The 22,409-nt window shown below is 46.0% G+C and overlaps 1 protein-coding gene across 35 annotated transcripts in view; it reads right to left on the bottom strand.

Moving 5' to 3' along the window:
• The window catches only part of RIMS2 (regulating synaptic membrane exocytosis 2), a 791,243-nt gene that overhangs the window by 471,715 nt on the left and 297,119 nt on the right, over positions 1-22,409 (bottom strand). The window contains exon 5 of one of the 35 annotated variants that reach the window (XM_026663697.1): positions 19,715-19,720. The exons of the other annotated variants lie outside the window; for them this stretch is intronic. Within the exon in view, the coding sequence (XP_026519482.1) occupies positions 19,715-19,720 (6 nt within the window). The remainder of the gene's footprint in view (positions 1-19,714; positions 19,721-22,409) is intronic. 35 annotated transcript variants of the gene reach the window in all.

Genomic DNA, 22,409 nt, shown 5'->3' with positions numbered 1-22,409 from the left:
ATGCTAATCTCTGTGTCATTCCCATTCCACACACTGCCATATATCCTTACCGATAGTTAACAGTCCTTCAGTCACTTTTCAATATATGTAATAGAGCTCATATCCAAATGAATTTGAATTACGGTAATTTTTAAAGTACCAAACATTCTCTTCATTCATTAATGTAATTTTATCAAAATAGCAATAGAGCTTGTCTGGGGAGATTTAGTCTCGATAAATTCAGGCTGGTTATTTGTCTTTGTTCCATTAACCTCTAGATGCTTACAATATTCTCTCAATATTTGTTCTATTATTTTGCTAGGAACTGAAATGGGATTTAACAGACAGCAAGTGACAGGTTGACACCTTTTAGTTTGAAGATTCATATCACATGTCCTTTCCCACTTCACCACAAGTTCTCTGTGACTTTTTAAAATTATAAAGACTCACATATAAGCAACTGGCTGAGTAAAATTGAGAGGTTGTTTCACTGGAACTCTTTTTGGAGATCTGAAATTGTCAGAAATACATTAGAGTAACTATGAAGATGGGAGAGAGGAAATGGACCTGGAGGATAGGATTATGGGGCCTGACCCAGCTTCCAGTGAAGTCAATTAGAGTCTTCCTATTGATTTCAATGGAAACTGAATCTTGTTATTCAAGTCAGCGGAGGTAGTTAAGTTGAATAGCAAAGGTAATGGACCTCAAACAGAGTGTTTATATTTAAGGAATTGGGTTAGGGAAGAACTTAAAGAGCAAGAAAATATATTTGCTTTTCTTCCCAATTAAAAATTGAAATTACTTGGTTCATGTGATCCCCAGTGTCAGAAGGAATTTATTTTAGCACAAAGAAATGATGGAAAATCTGAAGGAAAGAAAGGGGCTTTCAAAGGCAACAGACACTCACAGAAACAAATACTCTGAAAAAATAAATTAGTCTCTATTTTTAAAGATGTTACCCACAAGACAACAGGACCAGGAAAAACCTACTGGGTTCAGATTGTTATCACTCAATTCTATTTTGTGTAGAATTTAGATGATGGCTAGCTAAATTACGATGGATCAAACTCACCTTATGCACTTTGAGCCAATGGATACTAACAGCTACAGTACAACAAAAACATATTAGAAAGTGCTTTAGTCCACCTACTTCTCTAGCTGACATCTTCCTTGGTTTTGTTTGATTTGGGAGGCACTCAGTTACTATGGTGATGGGCTCCAGATAAATATAAAAGGAGAAAATTGCAAGCACTGGAAAAGATACACTAGTGCCTTTGAGTCATATAGTCATGTTCTGCCATCTTGTGCAGTTAGAAGACAATGCATTGAGCATATAAAGGAAGAACAAGGAGAAAGAAAAGTGAAAAGCACAGAAAGGAAAAAAAGATTGTAAAGAAAATAGCACACAGATAGAACAAGACGGGCCAAATTGAGATTCCATGTCTGTGGGGGGAACTCCACTGAAATAAATGGAGCTGCATCCATTTACATCAGGTACATATATTTTGTGGGATACACACATTTGTTCCCAAAGAAAGAATAAACACTTTTGAATCATCACAGTTCAACACAGTTTGTGTTTTCCAGTGTTCTCTTTATTCTAATCTGTCTCTCTCCCTTCTTTTACTTCTCCCATTCTCCCCCCCGAACTTTTGGAGGTAGATGGCATGTAGCTCTTAGGTGCCTGCTTAGCAAAAAGTATGACACAGTGATGTGCTGCCAATATTTTAAACAAAGAACTCTTACAAAAATGTCTTCCTTAAGCTTATGATAAACCCCACTTATTAGGAGTGCATGTGCTTACATTGGGTGGGGGATACAGAATTGGGAATCCATTAATGTGTCTTCCTATTTAAACAAAAACACTTTGTCATACCCATAATCTGACTGATTCCTGAATGTCGATCTTATCCATTTTAAGAAGATATAAATGGGTGACCAGTTGCTGCCCTGCAGATCTCATCATATGATGCATAAGATCTCCCAGGTGCAATCTCTCAGGGCATGCAATGGATGTAGAATTTGAGGGCTCTACAAGTGTCCAATGTAGAAACAGAGAGTCCTTTTCAAGTCAAGGATATGCAAATGAGCTTCTTCTGTGTGGGCCTGGGCATTAGGGAAAGAGACAAGGGGAAAAATACACTGGTTCATGTAGAAGTGTGTAAATATTTGGGAATTAAGTTAGGATGTGACCCAAGAGCTACTTTGTCTTTGTGTGCACTGGTGTATGGTAGACTAGTCATCAATGCTTGAAATTCGGTAATCCAGCTGTGAGAGGTCACCAAATGCTCTGAGAAAGGTAGTTATACATGATAAATGTGCAATGGAACCAAATGTCTGGGGATCCAAATGCTGGTTCCATCTGCTTTTTCAGCATCAAAATTAAATCCTAAGAGGAGACTGCTTCTCTCACAAGTGGAAAGGCATAGGAAAGGCCTTTTAGAAATACGGAAACTGCAGTTTGAGTGAACACTGTTGTTCCTTGAGCATGCTGATAATGGAAACTCCAGAAAATATCTCTGAAGATCCAGCTGGTCAGCTCTACAGGACATACCTGTGGGTGACTGCTCAGCCCAATCCTAAAGACAATCAAGCATGCCCACAAATATCTTCAACTGTCCAAGGAAGACAGAGGATCCTTGTTGAGCATTCTATGCTAAGCAGAATTAAAAGAACATTGTGCAATGGGCAGAGGGATAACAGGATGCTGTCTTTCCAGAGCCAAGATATGAGATGTAACTAACACTGGAGAGGCTTCTGAAGTCAGTGAACAAGGACCCACTATTGATGGTGCATATTAGCACTAATGACACTGCTTCACATGACACCTCACAGATTATATATGACTTCGGGGAAATCAGAAGGGTGTTGAAGGAAAAGAATGTCCAAGTGATATTCTCTGAGATCCTTCCTGTCTTGCATGTGAAGGAAGAGAGAAAGCTTAAGATTTTGGAAGTGAGCCACTGGCTAGGTATGTGGTGTAATGTAGAAAGGTTTGATTTTGTGTGGCCTCTATCTCAGTAGAAGGGGAATCAATCATCTAGAAGACAGGCTAGCTAAATTATTTAGGAAGGCATCCAGCTAATAACAAAGGGGGAGAGTGAAAAGGGGGAATCAATGAACATTCATTTAACACAAATATCAAGATGTTGAGAATGAAATTAACCAAGGCACCAAGGAATGTTAGGAGAATAAATTCCTTAATTGCCTATGTACCAATGCTAGGAGCCTGGGTAATAAACAAGAGAAGTTAGAATTTCTCATTTATGAGCATGAATTTGACCTAGTTGGATTCACTAATACCTTGTGGGAAGATATACATGACTGGAATGCTAAAATCACTAGTTATAACCAATTAAGGAAGGATCGAGTGGGTAAAAGGGTAAAGGGAAGCATCACTGTCAAAAATGGCATTATCTATTCCAAGTCACTAACAACTCAGAAGCAAATGATATTGAATGCTTATGGATGAAAATTCTAATAGATAAAGCAGAAGATGGATTACTAGTTGGTGTACGCTAAAGACCAGTAAGTCACATGAGAGAACAGGACCACCAACCCCTTAAGCACCTATCTACATTATATAGGGAAACGGCTGCATTATCACAAGAGATTTCAATCTTACTAAAATATGCTGAAGGGCTCAGGGGGCCAATGCTAACACATCACTTGGAATTTTTCAATCGTATAAATGTTAATTTCTTAACTCAAAAAGTATTGCATCCAGTACAGGGGGATTCTATATTAGACTTCATGTTGACAGATAAAGAAGACAAGATAATGGACTCTGTCCTGGGAAGCAGTGACACTGAAAAGATCTGGGGGTCCTGGTCAGGGGTGGCTCCAGGTACCAGCGCAGCAAGCGCGTGCCTGGGGCAGGAAGCTGCGGGGGGCGGCCTGACGGTCACTGTGAGGGCGGCAGACAGGCAGTCTTCGGCGGCATGCCTGCGGGAGGTCTGCTGATGCCGTGGCTTCGGCGGCAATTTGGCGGCGGGTACGCCGAAGGCGTGGGACCAGCAGATCACCCGCAGAAACGCCGCCGAATCTGCGTGACCAGCGGACCCGCCGAAGGCCGCCTGACTGCTGTGCTTGGGGCGGCAAAAATCATAGAGCCATCCCTGGTCATGGTGAACAATAAGCTGAACATGAGCTCCCAGTAGACAAAAGGGCTGATGGGATCCGTGTATACATAAACAGGGGAACAGTGAGTAGGAAGAGAGAAGTTACATTACCTCTGTATGTGGCACTTATGTGACCCTTGATGAATAATCTATCCACTTCTGGTGACCATGCTTCAAGAAGGATTTTGAGAACTTGGAGAGAATTCAGAGAAGAGCAATAAGAATGATTAAAGGATTGGAAAATACACCATACAATCAAAGAGCTCAGTCTATTTAGCTTACCAAAGAGACGATTAAAGGGTGACTTTATCACAATCTATAAATACTTACATGGGGAACATAAAATTGATGAGGGATCTTCAGTCTAGTAGACAAAGGTATAACAAGATCCAATAGCTAGAAATTTACACTAGACAAATTCTGACTAGAAAGAAGAGGCAATTTGTTTTAACAGCAAGAGAAATTAGCCATTGAAACAACTTACTAAGGTGACTAAAGATTGGGGAAGTGGTAAATAACAAAAGGGTACAGCTCGCTGATACAGAGAAGTGGTAGATTCTCCATCACTTGCAATTTTTAAATCAAGACTGAATGTTTTTCTAAAAGATATGCTCTTTGTTCAACAACAGCTATTGGACTTGAAGCAGGAATTAATTCAGGCAACACCTATGCATGTGTTATGCAAGAGGTCAGACTAGATGATCACAATGGTAGTTGCTTTTCAGAAGTAATATGATGAGCCCCATATATAAAAGATATCTCTGGCTGAGATGATTTAGCAGTATACAGAGATAGGATGAGCTTCTTCAAAAGCAAAGAAATCACTCCCAGCCTCCCTTCACTTTGGTTGCATAACTTTAACTACAGGTTTCGAAAAGTCCCCTCCAGTGCAGCACTGGCTTTGCTAGCTTTCGGTTTGATCATGAATATTTTTTACAGCAAAATTCTGTTGTCAAGGAGATTAACATTTCCTAATTGTCTCTGTGTATTAATATCTGCATATGAATTCCCCGTAATTCCCATGTAAGATGCAGCAAAAATATCACTGTGCAAAGGGTTTTAAAATCTGTATTATTCCAAAAAACATACACTAGTTCATTTTTAGGTCATAACCAGTCTGTAGCTGGTTTCACTCGGAGGCTATCAGGCCTAGGGGCTGGCAGTGGCTCAGCAGTCCTTCCCACCAGGTTGTAGCAGATTCCACTCAAGGCCAACAGGCATAATGGGCAGGCCATGGCTCAACACTCTTTCCACCCCCAAAGTCCTGGGATGGGCGTGCCTGGAATCAGCAGACCCAGTAGTCAAACCGCAATCTGTCGTTCCCCAGACAGATGGGGGAAGATGGGGAGGTGGGAGGACCCAGGCTGTCCCACTCCACCAGGTCGCTGCCCAGGGCCTAAGCGAGGGAGGCAAGGAGTGTCTCATTTGCCTTTTCCAGGTGCATCTGACCAGCCTTCTGTGGATCACTTCTCATGTCCCCCCACCTCTTCAGCTTGGAGTGTGGTTGCAGTCACCATTTCCTCTCCACCGAGGAGCTCCCAATCAGCTTCTGCAGCTCCATTTGTCAAATAAGTATTCCCCAGCTCTCTTCCCAATGTTCAGTTATACTCCCCTGAGCAGGGAGTGGGGAAGGGAAAAGGGTCAGGCCCTTGCCCTCCTGGTTGGAGTCTTACCAACAGTCCAGAACCTTCTGTGGATTGCTTTTTCCCCAGAAGCTGCAAACTGGCTTCCTCCCTTCAGACTGCCTCTCCTTCACTCTCTTCCCTTGCTTGACTGTCAGAATCCTTTTGAGCAGATTCTCCATTTGGAGCATGCTCAATGGCTGCTGAGGAAAGGTGCTTTCTTTGCCAGTACTGCTCCTTCATTCCCTTAGTCTCTGTCTGGAGTCTGTAAACCACATCACACAATCCCAGATATTGAGGTAGATTAAAAAGGTAGGCATTTGAGATTTGTTTTTTAAGCTAAACCTACTAAAAATGTTTTTGTTATTTTTCATAATTACAGTGAAAACAGTTTGAAGGGGAAATGGTCAAATGCAAACAAATATCTGCGTCCCCAAACATCACATTATTGTTTAAGAGCATGACAAACAGAATATGAAAGTGTCTGAAACTGACTAGTTTATTTTTATTGTAAAAACTGAAAGTGGTGCAAAAAGGAAACAAACCTCATAAATGATTACAATTTTTAAAACTCTTCCAAGTTTATTAACTTAGTGTGTTATTAGTAACACTGATTAAGTTATCTGTCTTAAAATATATTATTTTTCACCTGATTGACAATTTAAATATATATTATTCTAACTGGAATTAATATTACTTGGAGTATATATATATATTTTTTTTGCTGGATGACCAAGTTCACAACAGCTAATCAGAAAGATTCTTTCACAATAGAGTATGCCAAAGAATATCAAAGATATCATCACAAAAAGCTCAAAGATCATGTAATTCAATTGTCAGCTTTGCTGCTGACTGGCTGTGTGACTGTAAGCAATTCACTTCACTGCTGTGTACTTCTGTTTCCATTCCTACTCTTTATTTGTTTTGTCTGTTTAGATAGGAAGATCTTTCAGGCAGGAAACTCTGTGTGTGATCAGTTGGGTCTTCTGGATCCTACCATAACATAGAATCTCAATACTTGAAGATTACTAATATCAGCCACTGCATTAAGAAAAATTACCTGTAATGTGACTTCTGCGATGGAAATTATTTCCTATGAAAATTCCCTTCCTTTTCTTTCCTCACAATATTATGGTACAATTGGCAAGCTGCATTTTGGGAGGGGACAGTTGTCTTACACTGAAACTCCAAATGTTGGCCATGGCTGGAGAGAGGATATTGGACCTGATTCACCAGTAGTCTTTCTAGAATAGAAAAATCCTATGTCATGTGTGACAGACCCAGACCAGTGGGGTACAGGAGTCTGGTAGAGGGCAAATATACTGGTCACTGGATGAGTAGTTTTCTGTTCCCTGAGTGACCAGAGCAGGGGCTGCACTAGAGTAATCAGGAACCTGCTAGAACCAGTTAAGGCAGGCAGGCTAATTATGACACCTGGAGCCAATTAAGAAGAAGCTTCTAGAATCAATTAAGGCAGGCTAATCAGGGCACCTGGGTTTTAAGAAGGAGCTCACCCCAGTTTGTGGGGGGAGTGTGAGGAGCTGGGAGCAAGAGGCGCAAGGAGCTGAGAGTGAGAGGGTGAGGGTGTGCTGCTGGAGGACTGAGGAGCACAAGCGTTATCAGACACCAGGAGGAAGGTCCTGTGGTGAGAATAAGGAAGGTGTTTGGAGGAGGCCATGGGGAAGTAGCCCAGGGAGTTGTAGCTGTCATGCAGCTGTTACAGGAGGCACTATAGACAGCTGCAGTCCACAGGGCCCTGGGCTGGAACCCGGAGTAGAGGGCGGGCCCGGGTTCCCCCAAACCTCCCAATTGACCTGGACTGTGGGTTCTCCCAGAGGGGAAGGTCTCTGGGCTGTTCCCCAACCCACATGGTGAATCTCTGAGGCAAGAAAATCTGCCAATAAGCGCAGGACCCACCAAGATAGAGGAGGAACTTTGTCACACATGTCATGTATCCCAATCCTATGCCATATATCCAGCATGACAAATCCTGTGTCATACTCTTCTGTTCCTAAATATGACAAATCTTATTGCTACATTGTAAATTGGCTAACTTCTAACTAATCCCTTCTTTCTCATCCTCTCTGGCATCCAATCTTCCCTCACTTCTCTCAGCTGTTACCTTTTGCAGTTCTTTTTCCCTCTGGGTCCTTTCCATTTGACTATAAGCACACTCTTGTATCTACTATTCTGAAAAAATTCTTCACCAACTATCCCTGCTTCTCTAATTACAATCCTGTCTCCCCTTTCTCTCAAATCTTTGCAGTATGTGTCTATTCTACCCACATTGATTTTCCATTTCTGACTCTTCCACTCTGGTTTATGTCTACTTCATAAATACATAGATTTTAAGACCAAAAGGGACCGTTTTGATAATCTAGTCTGACCTCCTGCATAACACAGACTGTAGAATTTCACCAAGGGTTGCTACACCACAGCCATAATTTCTAGTTGAGCTAAAACATATATTTCAGAAAAACATCCAATTTTGATATAAAGACTTCAAGTGATGGAGAATTCACCACATCTCTACGTAAGTTGTTTCAATGGTTGGTTATCAGGACTATTAAAAGTGTGTGCCATCTTTCTAGTATGAATTTGTCTAGCTTTAGTTTCCAACCACTGGATTATTTTATGCCTTTGCTTACTAACTTAAAGAACCCTCTACTATCAGAAATCTGCTCCATATATAGTTATTTATAGATGGTAATCAAGTCACCTCTAAATAGAACAGGCTTCTTTAAGCTGTCATAATAAGGCAAGTTTTCCAGACCTTGAATAATTCTGGTAAGCCTTATCTGAAGCCTTTCCAATTTGTCAGTATCCTTTGGAATGTGGATGCACCACAACTGGATGCAGTATACTGGTAATTGTCCTACTAATGCTATATACAAGGAATGACCAATCTGTGGCTCATGAGCCGAAGGTGGCTCTTTTACAGTTAAAGTGCAGCTCGCAGAGCCCCACCAAGCCCTCCCATTCTCCACCTACCAGACTTGGGCAGGGGAACTTGAGACCTCTGTCTTGCAGCAGGATGATGGGATGGGGCTTCTGTCCATTGGGGAAGGAGTTTTCGGGGCTTCAGCCCTGTGGGGCACACCTGCCGGGGCTTGGGACTTCAGCTTCTGTTCTTGGGTACTGGTACGAAACTTAGGATAGAAGACAGGCAGAAAAATGTCTTGGCTAGAGTGGAATTGAGACACTACTTTGGGAAAGAAGGCTGGGTGAGGTTGCACCTTGTCCTTGTGGAAGACCATATAGGGTGGGTCTGAGGTTAGTGCCTTTAACTCGGACACCCTCCTAGCTGATGTGATGGCAACCAGGAAAGCCACAAATAGAGTAGGGAGCAAGTTGCCAAAGGTTTGAAAGGGGGCCCTATGAGTCTGGAGAGGACCAGGTTGAGGTCCCATGCCGGCACAGGTTGTCAAATCTGTGGATATAACCTTTCCAGGCCCTTGAGGAAACGCCCTACCATGCGGTTGGCAAATACGCAATGTCCAGATGCTCCCGGATGGAAGGCCAAGATAGCAGCGAGGTGTACCTTAATGGATGCTGCGAGGCCTTGTTGTTTCAGGTACAGGAGGTACTCTAGGATGAGTGGTATGGATGCCTGGGGTGAAGGTGTATGATGCTGGGTGCACCAGCAAGTGAACCTCTTCCACTTAGGTAGATAAGTGGCCCTGGTGGATGGTTTCCTGCTGCTGAGTTGGACCTCCCTTACCAGTCCCGAGCACAAGAGATCCATTGGGTTTAACCATTAAGTCTCCAGGCCGTGAGATGGAGGGACTGGAGATCTGGGTGGTGAAGGCAACCATGGTCCTGTGTGATCAGATTGGGGTAGAGTGGTAACATGATCGGGGTGTCCACTGACAGCTCCAGAAGTGAGGTATACCAATGTTTGCGGGGGCCACGCTGGGGCCAGCAGGATTACATTCACCTTGTCTCTGTGGATCTTGAGCAGCAGCTTGTGCACAAGTGGAGTCTCCCCGGGGTAGAAGGAATGTGTCTGAGATTGAACCCAGGCTGTGTTTCTGGAAGGAGCAGAATGTTGGGCACTTTCTGTAGCTCCAGGTGGCAAACAGATCGACCTGGGGAAACCCCCACCTTTGGAAGATGAAATGTATCACATCCAGATGGATGGACCACTCATGATTGTGGAATGATCTGCTGAGATGGTCCGCTAGTTCGTTCTGCACGCCTGGAGATAGCCCACTCCATTCACTTGGAGGCGTCCTATGCAGAACTCCCATAGCTGGATGGCTTCCCAACATAGGAAGGGAGGAACGGGCTCCACCCTGCTTGATGTAAAACATGGCAGTGGTGTTGTCCGTCATCGCTGCCAAGCACTGGCCTTGCAGTAGGGACTGGTAAGTTTGCCATGCCAGTCGCACCGCTCTGAGCTCCCAGATATTGATATGAAATGAGAGCTCATATTGTGATCATAGGTCCTATATTCGGAGATCTCCCATATGTGCCCCCAAACCTAGCGCTGATGCATCCATTACCAGGGACAAGGCAGGCTGTGGGCTGTTGAAGGGGACTCCTACGCACACTACCCGAGGGTCGAGCCACCAATGGAGGAACTCGAATACTTGCTTTGGCACTGTCACCACTAAATCCAGGCTGTCACACCCCGGGTGATAGGCTGAAGCAAGCCATGCTCGGAGTGGTCTGAGCCTCCTCAGTCTGGCATACCGGACCATGTAAGTGCAGGCTGCCATGTGGCTGAGGAGACTCAGGCATCTCCTTGCTGTAGTGGTCAGGTACTGCCTGAGGTTTTGAATAATGTCTGTTATGGCTTGGAATCGGGTCTCTGGCAGGAACGTCCTTGCCTGTACCGAGTCCAGCACCGTCCTGTTTAATTCTATTCTTTGGGTCGGTGACAAGGTTGACTTGTTCACGTTGAGGAGGAGTCCCAGTCTCTCGAAAGGGGATCTGACTAATCGGACTTGAGACTCTACCTGCTCCCTGGAGCGCCCCTGTTGTAGCCAGTCACTGAAGTAGGGACATACTTGCACCTGCCTCTTCCGGAGGAAGGCTGCTACCACCAACAGGCACTTGGTGAACACTTGGGGGGCCGTTGATAACCCGAATGGGAGGACCATGAATTGATAATGTTTGTGGTTGACCACAAACCATAGAAATCGTCTGTGTGCAGGCCGAATGGCTATGTGAAAGTACACGTCTCATGTCGAGGGCAGCGTACCAGTCTCCTGGATCCAGGAGAGGGATGATCATGCTCAGGGAGATCTTGCGGAACTTGAACTTCAGCATGAATTGGTTGAGCCCTCACAGGTCTAAAATAGGTCTGAGACCCCCCTTTGACTTGGGGATTAGGAAATAACAGGAGTAGAATTCTTGCCCCTTAGCTCTTGAAGAACCTCCTCCACTGCTCCTATGTCGAGGAGCAACTGCACCTCCTGGATAAGGAGCTGCTTGTGAGAAGGATCCCTGAAGAGGGATGGGGAAGAGGGGTGGGAGGGTAGGGAGGAGCAGAATTGGAGAGAATATCCCACTTCTACCATGCAAAGAACCCAGCGGTTGGATGTTATTTGGGACCATGCACGGTAGAAGTGGAAGAGGCAATCCATGAAGTAAAGGGAAGGATCTGGTGTCATGGCAGGTACGCCGTCCTCAGGCGCACCTTCAAAAGGCCTGCTTTGAACCCAGCGATGGTTTGGTCAGGCCCTTGACCTGACGGGGAATGGGAAGGCTTGTGCCTGCCATTCCTACCCCTCCATCTGTGTAAGTCCTGTCTGGATCAAGGAGGGCAGGAGCGCTGCTGTTGAGGCTGCAGTTTAAAATGTTTACGTTGGGTTGCTGGGGTGTGCATACCCAATGACTTTATGGTCCCCCGGGAGTCCTTCAGGCTGTGCAGCTTGGAGTCTGTCTGCTCCAAGAATAACCCTGCACCTTCAAATGGCAGGTCCTTCAGGGTTTGCTGCACTTTAGGGGGCATCTCGGATGCCTGGAGCCAGGAACCCCTTCTCATGGCTAACCCCGATGAGAGGATGTGGGCAGCAGAGTCCATCGCATCTAGGGAGGCTTGGAGGGAGGTTCCCACCACTGCCTTCCCTTCATCAATAAAGGCCATGAATTCAGCCCTGAAGTCTGATGGGATTAGCTCCTTAAACTTCAACGTGGAGGTCCATGAGTTGAAGTTGTATCTACTGAGGATAGCTTGTTAGTGAGCTATCCTCAGCTGTAGGCCTCCCCATTGAGTAGCCCTTTCTACCGAAAAGGTCTAATCTTTTAGATTCCTTGGACTTTGGAGCCGGTCCCTGCTGTCCCTGTCTCTCCTTCTCATTGACCACTGTCACTACGAGGGAGCAGGGCTGCGGGTGCGAGAACAAGTACTCATACCCTTTAGATGGGACAAAGTACTTGTGCTCTATGCCCCTTGCTGTAGGCGGGATCGATGCCGGGGTCTGCCACAGCGTTTTGATGTTGCTCTGTATAGTTTTTATCAGGAGCAGAGCTACTCTGGAGGGACCCTCCGGCATTAGGATATCAACCAGGATAGGGTCCTCTGGCTCGATTACCTCTTCCACCTTTAATCCCATGTTACGGGAGATTCTATGCAGGGGGTCCTTGTGTGCACGGTGACCTATCGGAGAAGGACCCGAGGCCAAGTCCCTGCAACACCTTGTCTGGGGACAAGGATGAGGAGGCTAGAGGCGGTACATGGTCCTCCTGACCTTCCAGCTCTCCAGTGTCCTCCTGGTCTGTGCCTGGGGCCTCAGCGCTGATTGTTGTTGCGGCAGCAGTGGTCTGGCCAGCTGTTGGAGTTGTCACCACAGTTGTTTTAGCAGTGACCTGGATGGGCTGTGAACCCTGTGCTGTCGTCATTTTCTATCCCTGAGGCACCAGGCAATCTTTAGGTGGCTGGGGTGCTTGGGTTGCAGAGACCACTGAACGAGAGCTCCTACAAAATGAGCCCTGGGCTGGTGATAAACCCAGGGAGTCCAAAAGGGACATTGAGGTTGCGGTTGCCAATGTGGAGGCCATGCTGCCGGTGCCTCACTTCTGCGCATATCTGATCTGCGCCTGCTACAGTGGGAATAAAATAAGTCCCCGTCCAAGTCAGATGACACTGATCTGGAACGTGACAACCATGGCGGCGTTGACCGGTGCTGTGCTCCGGACCAGTGCTGATGTGCCCACGCCAGGGATCAGTGCTGGGACTCCGATGTTGGGAACCGATACCGGAGACTGGTGCCGCTCCACCAATGCCAGAGACTGGTGCCACTCCGCCGGTGCCGGAGACCAGTGCCGCAGACCGGTGCCACTCCGCCGGTGCTGGAGATCGAGATTGTTGTCCCATTGGTGCTGGAGAACTGCACATGGGGTCCGGAGCCAGAGATCGGTGCCTTGGTGATGTCGAACCTGAACGGTGCTGAGGTGCTGGACCAGAGAAGATGATCACCGCATCATAACCGGCTTGCCTCTAGATGGTGCCAGACGCAGCGACACCGAAGGCTTGTCTCTGATAGCCAGAGGTTGAGGGGCCATCATCTTTATTAAATCCCTGGCGGCTTCAAAAGTGTCCAGGCTGGAGGGGAACTCCAACTCCTTCACCTGGCACTGCCTGTCCAGGGAGTCGCTGGGCTCTGGACTCAACGGCCCCCTTCGGAGAACTGAAGTCAACGGCGCCAACTCCTGCTCCTTGGGCGCTGAGTGCTCCTTCGAGGGCCGCACTGCTGTTGTGCCTGGTGGCTGGCTGCCTTCAACACCGGGGAACGACCCCTATCAGTTTTCTTGTGCCGCTTGTGTGGCACTGGTGAATGAGAGCAGTGCCGCATGTGCACGGCTTATGGTGCCAGGAGCGTCGGTGCCGAGGCTCTCTTGGAGCAGTCTTTCCTCGGCACCGTGTCGCACACAGAGGCTGGAGCACTCTGCACCAACGCGCTCAGTGCCTGATCCTGGTGTTCCATGGTGGACTGGGGATGGAGAGCGGACTCCATCAGAAGTTGTTTCAGATGGAAATCCCGCTCTTTCTTCATCCTAGGGCGGAAAGACCTGCAGATTTTGCACCTGTCTGTTTGGTGCTCTTCCCCCAGATACTTCAGACACACATCGTGGGAGTCGCCAGTTGGCATGGGCTTACTGCAGGTCCCGCAAGGTTTAAACCCTTGGTCCCGAGGCATGCCCTGGAGCTGAGGGGAAGGTAAGTGATAGAGGAAGACCCCCTCCCTAACCTTAACCACTATATACACTATGTACACTAAAACTATACTAACTGAAACCTAGAGTAAAACTACAAACTAGAGAAGAAAGCTAAGGGAAGCACCTGTTAGGCAAGCGAACGCAGTTCCACCAGCCATTGTGGGTGGTAAGAAGGAACTGAAGGGGGGGTCGGGTTGGCAGGGTCATATATTGAGCACTATGAAGGCGCCACTCCAGGGGGCTCCACAGCCAACCTGATGGGAGCTGCTCAGGGAAAAACTTTCCGACAACTATGCACTTGGCATACACACACCTGATTGGAATTGACATGGACAAGCACTCGAAGAAGAAAAAAAAGTACTGATTTGCCAACTCACTGTGAATTAATCCAATATGACCCCTGGATTACTTTTTCAGCATCTCTTTACCTGAATTGTTGGGGCAAGGTTTTATTTTGTATGCAATAAGTTTTAAGATAGGGCTGCCTATCTCCACTATGTTTTCAGAATGATGTGTGTATTTTTAATGCCTTATAATAATTGGATTCTGGTCTATGTTTAAACCCGTGCAACTACATTCACGTTAGTAGGACTGAACAGGATGTAAGTCATGGCATAATTGTGCTCTAAATGCTTAATAAAATAACAGTCTAGTTCTTTAAAAAAGTAACATTAAAATTAACTTTTACTTGGGATACATACAGCACTAATTAATTTTTAAAATCATATTTTCATATAAAATTCTCACTTTGCTTGTATTCAGCTCTAATGCACTGGGGGGCTTAGATATAAGAACATAAGAATGGCCATATGGGGTTGGACCAAAGGTCCATCTAGCCCAGTATCCTGTCTTCTGACAGTGGCCATATGCAAGGTGCTTCAGGGGGAATGAACTGAACAGGTAATCATCAAGTGATCTATCCCCTGTTGCCCATTCCCAGTTTCTGGCAAACAGAGGCTAGGGACACCATCCCTGCCCATCCTGGCTAATAGCCATTGATAGACTTATACTCCATGAATTTATCTAGTTCTTTTTTTAACCCTGTTGTATTCTTCACCTTCACAACATCCTCTGGCAAAGAGTTCCACAGGTTGACTGTGCGTTGTATGAAAAAATACTTCCTTTTGTTTGTTTTAAACATGCTGCCTATTAATTTCATTGGGTGACCCCTAGTTCTTGTGTTATGAGGAGGAGTAAATAACACTTATCTACTTTCTCTACACCAGTCATGATTTTATAGACCTCTATCATATTCCCCCTTAGTCATCTCTTTTCCAAGCTGAAAAGTCCCAGTCTTATTAATCTCTCCTCATAGGGAAGCTGTTACATAACCCTAATCATTTCTGTTGCCTTTTTCTGAACCTTTTCCAATTCCAATATATCTTTTTTGAGATGGGGTGACCAGATTTGCATGCAGAATTCAAGATGTGGGCATACCATGAGTTTATATGGAGGCAATATGATATTTTCTGTCTTATTATCTATCCCTTTCTTAATGATTCCCAACATTGTTAGCTTTTTTGACTGCTGCTGCACATTGAGTGGATGTTTTCAGAGAACTACCCACAATGTGCATTACTTTGCATTTATCAACATTGAATTTCATCTGCCATTTTGTTGCCCAGTCACCCAGTTTTTTGAGATCCCTTTGTTAACTCTTCACAGTCTGCTTTGGACTTAACTATCTTGAGTAGTTTTGTATCAACTGCAAATTTTGCCACCTCACTGTTTACCTCTTTTTCCAGATCATTTATGAATGTGTTGAACAGTACTAGTCGCAGTACAGACCCCTGGGGGACACCACTATTTACCTCTCTCCTTTCTGAGAACTGACAATAATTATTCCAAGCTAATTGAAAGATTGCAGATTAAGTTCCTAAAAGTGAAAATGGAGGAGCATAATCTCTTTTATATCAGAAATTCTATGTAAAGGTGTAGTGAGGCGGTGTGGTTCCCCACCACCCTGGAGAGAGATGAGTCCCTCAGGACACCAGAGTGGGTGGAGCCAGGGAGCTCTGAGCCTACCCCCCAGAGGGTCAAGCATTTCCCCGGAAGTATAAAGGCCTGACCTCAGAGCTCACTGGGAGAGCAGCCACCGGGGAGGTCAGACGCCTCTGGCCTAGCCAGCGATTGGGAAACCCCAGTGGCCTGCGGTAAACCCCAGGACTGGCCCGACCTGCCCCGTGCCAGCTACCAGAAGGAGTTGCTAAGCCTGCCCCTCGCTAGCTACCAGGAGAAGTTGCCGAGTCTACCCCTCACCAGCTATCCCGAGGAACCCAGGCTGCTGGACCCCCCTGAGGACACCACCCCTACCCAGGTATCTCAAGAGGGGGAGTCTGGAAGTAACCTGGGGGCAGCCAACCCTAGTCTGGCTGCAGCACTGCCAGAACCCATGTCAGTGTGTTGTGGCCAGGATCCCCACTGATGCAGCAGAAGGTCTTCTGCCACTACTAGGGCCCCGGGCTGGGACGCAGTGGAGTGGGAGGGCCTGTATCCCACCTGCCACCCAACTGATGGGTGGCAGTCTCCCCTTCTCCCAGGCCCTTTGGAACCTAAGGCCTGGGCATTACCATTATATACTGTTGTTGCTCAGCCCCTGCCTGAGGGCCTGACTCACCAGTGCCCCGTCCTGACCTAGGGCCTGGTCTTACTGTGTTATTTCTACCTTCACAAACGCCACAGAGGACGACTCCTGTGGCCAGACTAATTCCCTCTAAGACCTATTCCCCAATTTAGTGAGGCAGTGTGGTTCCCGCCACCCCAGAGAGAGACAAGCTCCGGTTAACCTCTCTACACGTGGTGGAGAATGTGGGCACGATCCCTCAACCCCTGTGAGAAGAGATTTGGGGGGGAACGTACCCCAGAAAGAGCCATGGAAATGGACAAACTTATCAAGCTCCTGATGGAGAGCCAGGAGCGGCAGCAGGTGGCCCAGCTCCAGCAGCAGCATGCCACCCAGCTCCAGCAGCAGCTCATCCAGCATCTGGGAGCACAGCAGCAGCAGCTGATTCAGGACCTGGGGGTTCAGAACCAGGAACACCAGCGGCAATGCATACAGCAGCTGGTGACGGTACTGCAGAGCCCCAGCCGGGAGACGTGGCTGGGTCACCCCGCACCACCATGCCGGTGCAGCTAACCAAGATGGGACCTGATGACCCCGAATCCTTTTTGGTAACTTTTGAAAGGGTGGCGCTGGTCGCAGGGTGGGCCCCTGACCAATGGGCCACTCTTTTGGCCCCGTACTTGACCGGGACAGCCCAAACAGCATACCGAGGGCTGTCTACGGACGATGCAAGGGACTATAGCCAGGTAAAGGCAGCGATCCTGGATGTCTTGGATGTTAGTCTGGAAACCTTTCAGCAGCGGTTCAGGAGCCAGACCTACCCCACGGGCACCAGACCCCGGCTGCTAGCCCAAATGCTGAAGGAAGCATGCAAGCAGTGGCTACAGCCAAAGAGGAGGACTGCAGATGAGGTCACGGAACAAATAATTTTAGAACAGTTCATACACATCCTCCCGGTGCAAGGAAGGGCCTGAGTGCTTTGCCATCGGCTGGTGCCGCTAGCCGCTGCCGTCGCATTGATGGAAGACTTCTTGCGGCCAAAGCGCCGATGGGGCCATCTACCAGAGCCTACCCCCCTGGGCCAGAGTGCCCTAACCCCGAAAAGAAAGGGGGCATTCAGACCGAAGTGCGGAGTCTCCCCCCGGGCAAGAGACTCACTCGGGACTTTGGGCCAGACGCCCCAAACTCCCACCTCGCCAAGGATCCGCACCCCTATATTGAGTGTCCCGAGGACCAATCGGTGTCTACCCAGGGGCCCGACGGGAGCCCCCACCCGGGGTGGTCACCCGGAACTCGGGCCCTCTTTTTTATGCAGGAAATATGGACACTTGCAGCGTGACTGCACTGAGATGGACTGCAGCTTCGGCCACGTCTGTTCCGGTAGTTGTCTACACGGTTCCGGTAGTCTACACAGTTCTGGTAGTTGTTGGGGACCACCCAACCATGGCCCTGATCAATTCTGGCTGTGGCCAGACTCTAATCCGTCAGACCTTGGGGCCCCGGCCGATCCCACCTGGGGACGATTCGGCTGCAATTCATCCACGGCGACGTGTGGCCCTACCCCAGTGCCTGGATCTGCTAATGGTGGCCGGGGTCACATGACGGATTGTCGTCAGCCTGGCTCCTCGACTAGCCTACCCGGTGATTCTGGGGCGGGACTGGCCAGTGTTCGAGGAGATCCTCCGCTCGACCCCTGCACTGGAAGGAGATTGGAGGGAGGGACCAAGGAAACCAAGGACCCCCCGCCTGGGCCGACTGTCGAACCCTAACTTAACACTGACTTTTGCCGCAATCAAAGAGCAGATCTCACTGTTAGCTGGGCCTATGAACAACTAGCCGCTGTTGATGGGGCCATGATCAACCCGCATCGCGCAAACCAGTGGCCCCATTTCGAGCTACGCTGTGACCGTCTTTACCAGGTGGAATGGGATCCACGCACGGAAGAACCACAGACGCAGCTGCTGGTGCCTCGGTGCCACTGACGAGCAGTAATGAAGCTCGCACACGACATCCCTTCTGCCAGGTACTTGGGCCATGAAAAGACCCTCGCCCGGATTTTGATGCAGTTCTTCTGGCCCACCAGGAGGTGAGGAACTATTGTAGCTCCTGCCCGGAGTGCCAGTTAGCAGCTCCCCCACGGGTGCCCAAAGCCCCTTTGGTTCCCATGTCAGCGTGTTGCCACCAGGATCCCCACTGACGCAGCAGTGGGTCTTCTGCTAGGGCCCCGGACTGGGACACAGTGGAGTGGGAGGGCCTGCGTCCCCCCTGCCACCCAACTCACGGGTGGCAGTCTCCCCCTCTCCCAGACACGTTAGATCCTAGGGCCTGGTCTTGCCACTATATACCGTTGTTGCTCAGCCCCTGCCTGAGCGCCTGACTCACCATTGCCCCGCCCTGACCTAGGGCCTGGGCTTACTGTGTTATTTCTACCTTCACAAACGCTGCAGAGGACGACTCCTGTGGCTGGACTAATTCCCCCCATGACCTATTCCCCAATTTGGTGAGGCGGTGTGGTTCCCCGCCACCCCAGAGAGAGAGATGAGCCCCGGCTAACCTCTCTACAAAAACCCACAAAAGCTTATGCCCAAATAAATCTGTTAGTCTTTAAGGTGCCACCAGACTCCTTGTTGTTTTTGTGGATACAGATTAACATGGCTACCCCCGATACTATTTTTTGTTTGTTACATTGTACTAGCTAATCTACACATAGATGTCAAGCACTAATATGCAGCAGTGTAGTTGTAGCTGTCCCAGGATATTAGAGAGAGAAAGTGGGTGAGGTAATATCTTTTATTGGACCAACTTGTTAGCAAGAAATACAAGCTTTTGAGTCACACAGAACTCTTCTTCAAGTCTGGGAAAGGCACTCCTACTGTCACAACTAAATGCAAGCATAAATAGTTAGCTCATTCAAGGGTCCATTCAAAATAGAGTGGCCTGTTAACATTTTCTCAGTCATAGAACAAAAAAGAGGGAGTTAGTGGGTTACAACAATCTGTCCTATGACTGCAGAGTGTCAACGGGCAACTGTACCTTGAATGGTTCCTTAGCATATGTGATAGCTACTTATGTTAAACAAATCTGTTCCACATTGCATTTAGCAGTGAGGCTCTGAGTACTAATCTTGAGGTGAGTGAGCTTGTTTGGCTGTTTGGTTTTTGGCTGTTTGTGTTTTTTCTTTATCTTTCAGCTTCCCTAATGTTACAGTGTCAATTGGGATTATGTGTTTGTTCCCTTTGTCCCCTTGATCATCCTCGATTGACCTAGATCTGCCTTATGATCACCCACTGAGTCAACAGTGTAACATTGTTGCACAAAAAGCAAACATCATTCTGGGATGTATTAGCAGGAGTGTTGTAAGTAAGACAAGAATTAATTCTTCTGCTCTACTCTGTGCTGATAAGGCCTCAGGGGGAATATTGTGACCAGTCCTGGGTGCCACATTTCAGGAAAGATGTGGACAAATTGGAGAAAGTCCAGAGGAGAGCAACAAAAATTAGTAAAGGTCTAGAAAACATGACCTGTGAGGAAAGATTGAAAAAATTGGATTTATTTAGTCTGGAGAAGAGAAGACTGGCACGGGGAGGGACATGATAACAATTTTCAGGTACATAAAAGGTTGTTACAAGGAGGAGGGTGAAAAACTGTTCTCCTTAATCTTGGAGGTTAGGACAAGAAGCAATGGGTAAACTGAAGGAAAGTCACTTGTCCAACATTATACAAGAAGTACTGGCAGAGGCAGGAACTCCTGGCCCCCAACCCTGTGCCTCAACAACAACATACTCTTTCCTCCATTGAATTATTTAAAAATATAGATTTGGGTTACCAACTACAGATAATCCATGTATACAATTGTTTTGCCTTACTCTATGAATGGACTTACTTTCCAATCAAAACATATGTTGAAAACATCAGTTTGTGTGTGAACAAATAATTAGATTTTAAAATAAACTCCTCTCTCCAGTTATGTTCGAAACCCTCTCTGTTCTTCTTGACATTATCACAGATCTCACAAAGTATGAAGGGCTAGGCCAGGCCAATACCTAAAAAGAAAAATGTTCAGGGAAATCCAGGTTCTATAGGAAGTAGTTTTGGTGACAGAGTAATTAGAGCCATATACTGTAAGTCAGATCTGAAACTTATGATCCAGCATAGTGTCAGGGGCACAATGCTGTTGGAGATACTTTCTTTCAGAGGACTTATGAAACACTGGTCCTGATTACTTGGGCCTTGTCAACACAACATACATTTCTTAAAATTTTACACCACTAGCAGTAACAGTGGAGGCTATTGTGTAGATAAAGAATTGTTGGCCATCATCTTTTTAACCACCTACAACTGCTCTGAGAAGGATTTTGAAAACATGGAAGTAAAAACACCCATGGCAGGTCTACTCAAGCATTCTCATCAATAATAGCAACAGTTAGAAACTGAAAGGAAAAACCTCTCCTGTGGATACACACTTGCTCATCATTAAAGATCCTGTGGTGGTACTTGTAAGAGTAGAGGTTCTGACCCTGTTATGCTAGCTAAAATGTTAATTGGATATAATTATATTAATTATAATTAATTGTACTCTAAGAAGTTCACAATTTGAAGAGCAAATTTACATCCTTTTTTGGAGGACTCCCCTGCAATGTCTTCAACGTCATCAAGCAATTACATAGTTACCAAGAAGTTCTGGAGTTCCATATTTTTGGGATTGTGATTTTCTTCATCTTTTTACAATCCCTTTATGCTAATAATTTCAATATATTTTAATGGGGAAAAATGTTCTGATTTGTATATGTTTTTTACTTCATTTTTTTTTGTCCATTACAGAGTATTCAAGAGATTATTTTCCTTTCAAATAAAGGTACATGTCAAAAGACCTTGACTTTGGTGTATATTCATAACTTCAACTTCTTTATTTTAGATTATTTTGTTAATTTTTTTATTGTTTTGGTTACAAGAGTATTTTAAACCATTTTTAAACCAATTTTTAATTCAATAACTATTTTTCCATTTAGTTGCTGATCCATTTCCATTTGTAACCATTTTAACTAGTAAAGTCATTTATTCTCATACATTATTAATAACTATTAATATCCAAAAGACACAAACTAAAAATGTTTAACTGAAAATACTGATTGAGCTACACAGGAACAAACCTGTTTGGAATTCCAGAAGAGAGGAGGTTGGGTACATCCTCCTCAGAAAGATCAGTCAAAAGTTTTTCTTTGGCCTCCTGTTGCCAGGAAGATAAAGTGTTTACATCAAGATATCTTTTAGTGTTCTCACAAATGAGGATACCATACCTGTTCACATCCAAAATAACTTTGAATTCTGCAAGACAAAACTCCACAGAGCCCTCACCCCAAAACTTGAAAATTCTGGTTTCAACAAGTAAAATCCGTGAGTTGAGTCACATATCCAGGACATATGAACACAGTACTCTAAAACCAGAGAATATTTATTTCCTTATCATTCTCAAAATATGTCTCTTCACTTCTCAGCTAAAGAAAGGAAACAAAGAGCCTATAGCAGAGGTCAGAAAGTGATCTTTTGCACCAGTTACAAAGCACACCCTGAGGGGAGGCCAAAAAATTGAAACACTGTTGTGACTTCTGCATCAAACTTCAGATCTAATATTTCTTCAAAGGGTATCAAGACACTGTTAATAGTGTCACCATTCTCTGATTACTTTGGTTAACCAAATATCTATAGATTTTTGGACCCTGAACTTATTCTGCAATATTTACACCTTTCTTTTTATTCCTTTTATTAATGTGACTTCCAGGGCTTTAAGGCTTTAACGTGAGGAAGTAAGTGACGTCAATTTCTTTGATCTTTGCTCATCATTTGTATTTTGTTTAGGAAAGTGTGGGGTCCCATGCGGAGCGGATAAAGCACACGACCAATGTGGTTGCAAGCTGAATCTGAATCCTGTTTATTACAAGCTTTCTTTTATAGTCTCTC

The sequence above is a fragment of the Terrapene carolina genome, unplaced genomic scaffold (assembly GCF_002925995.2).
Source record: "Terrapene carolina triunguis isolate 2854851 unplaced genomic scaffold, T_m_triunguis-2.0 Scaffold58, whole genome shotgun sequence".
In the NCBI taxonomy this organism is placed as follows: Eukaryota; Metazoa; Chordata; order Testudines; family Emydidae; genus Terrapene; species Terrapene triunguis.
This window is presented reverse-complemented; position numbering and strand designations above follow the sequence as displayed.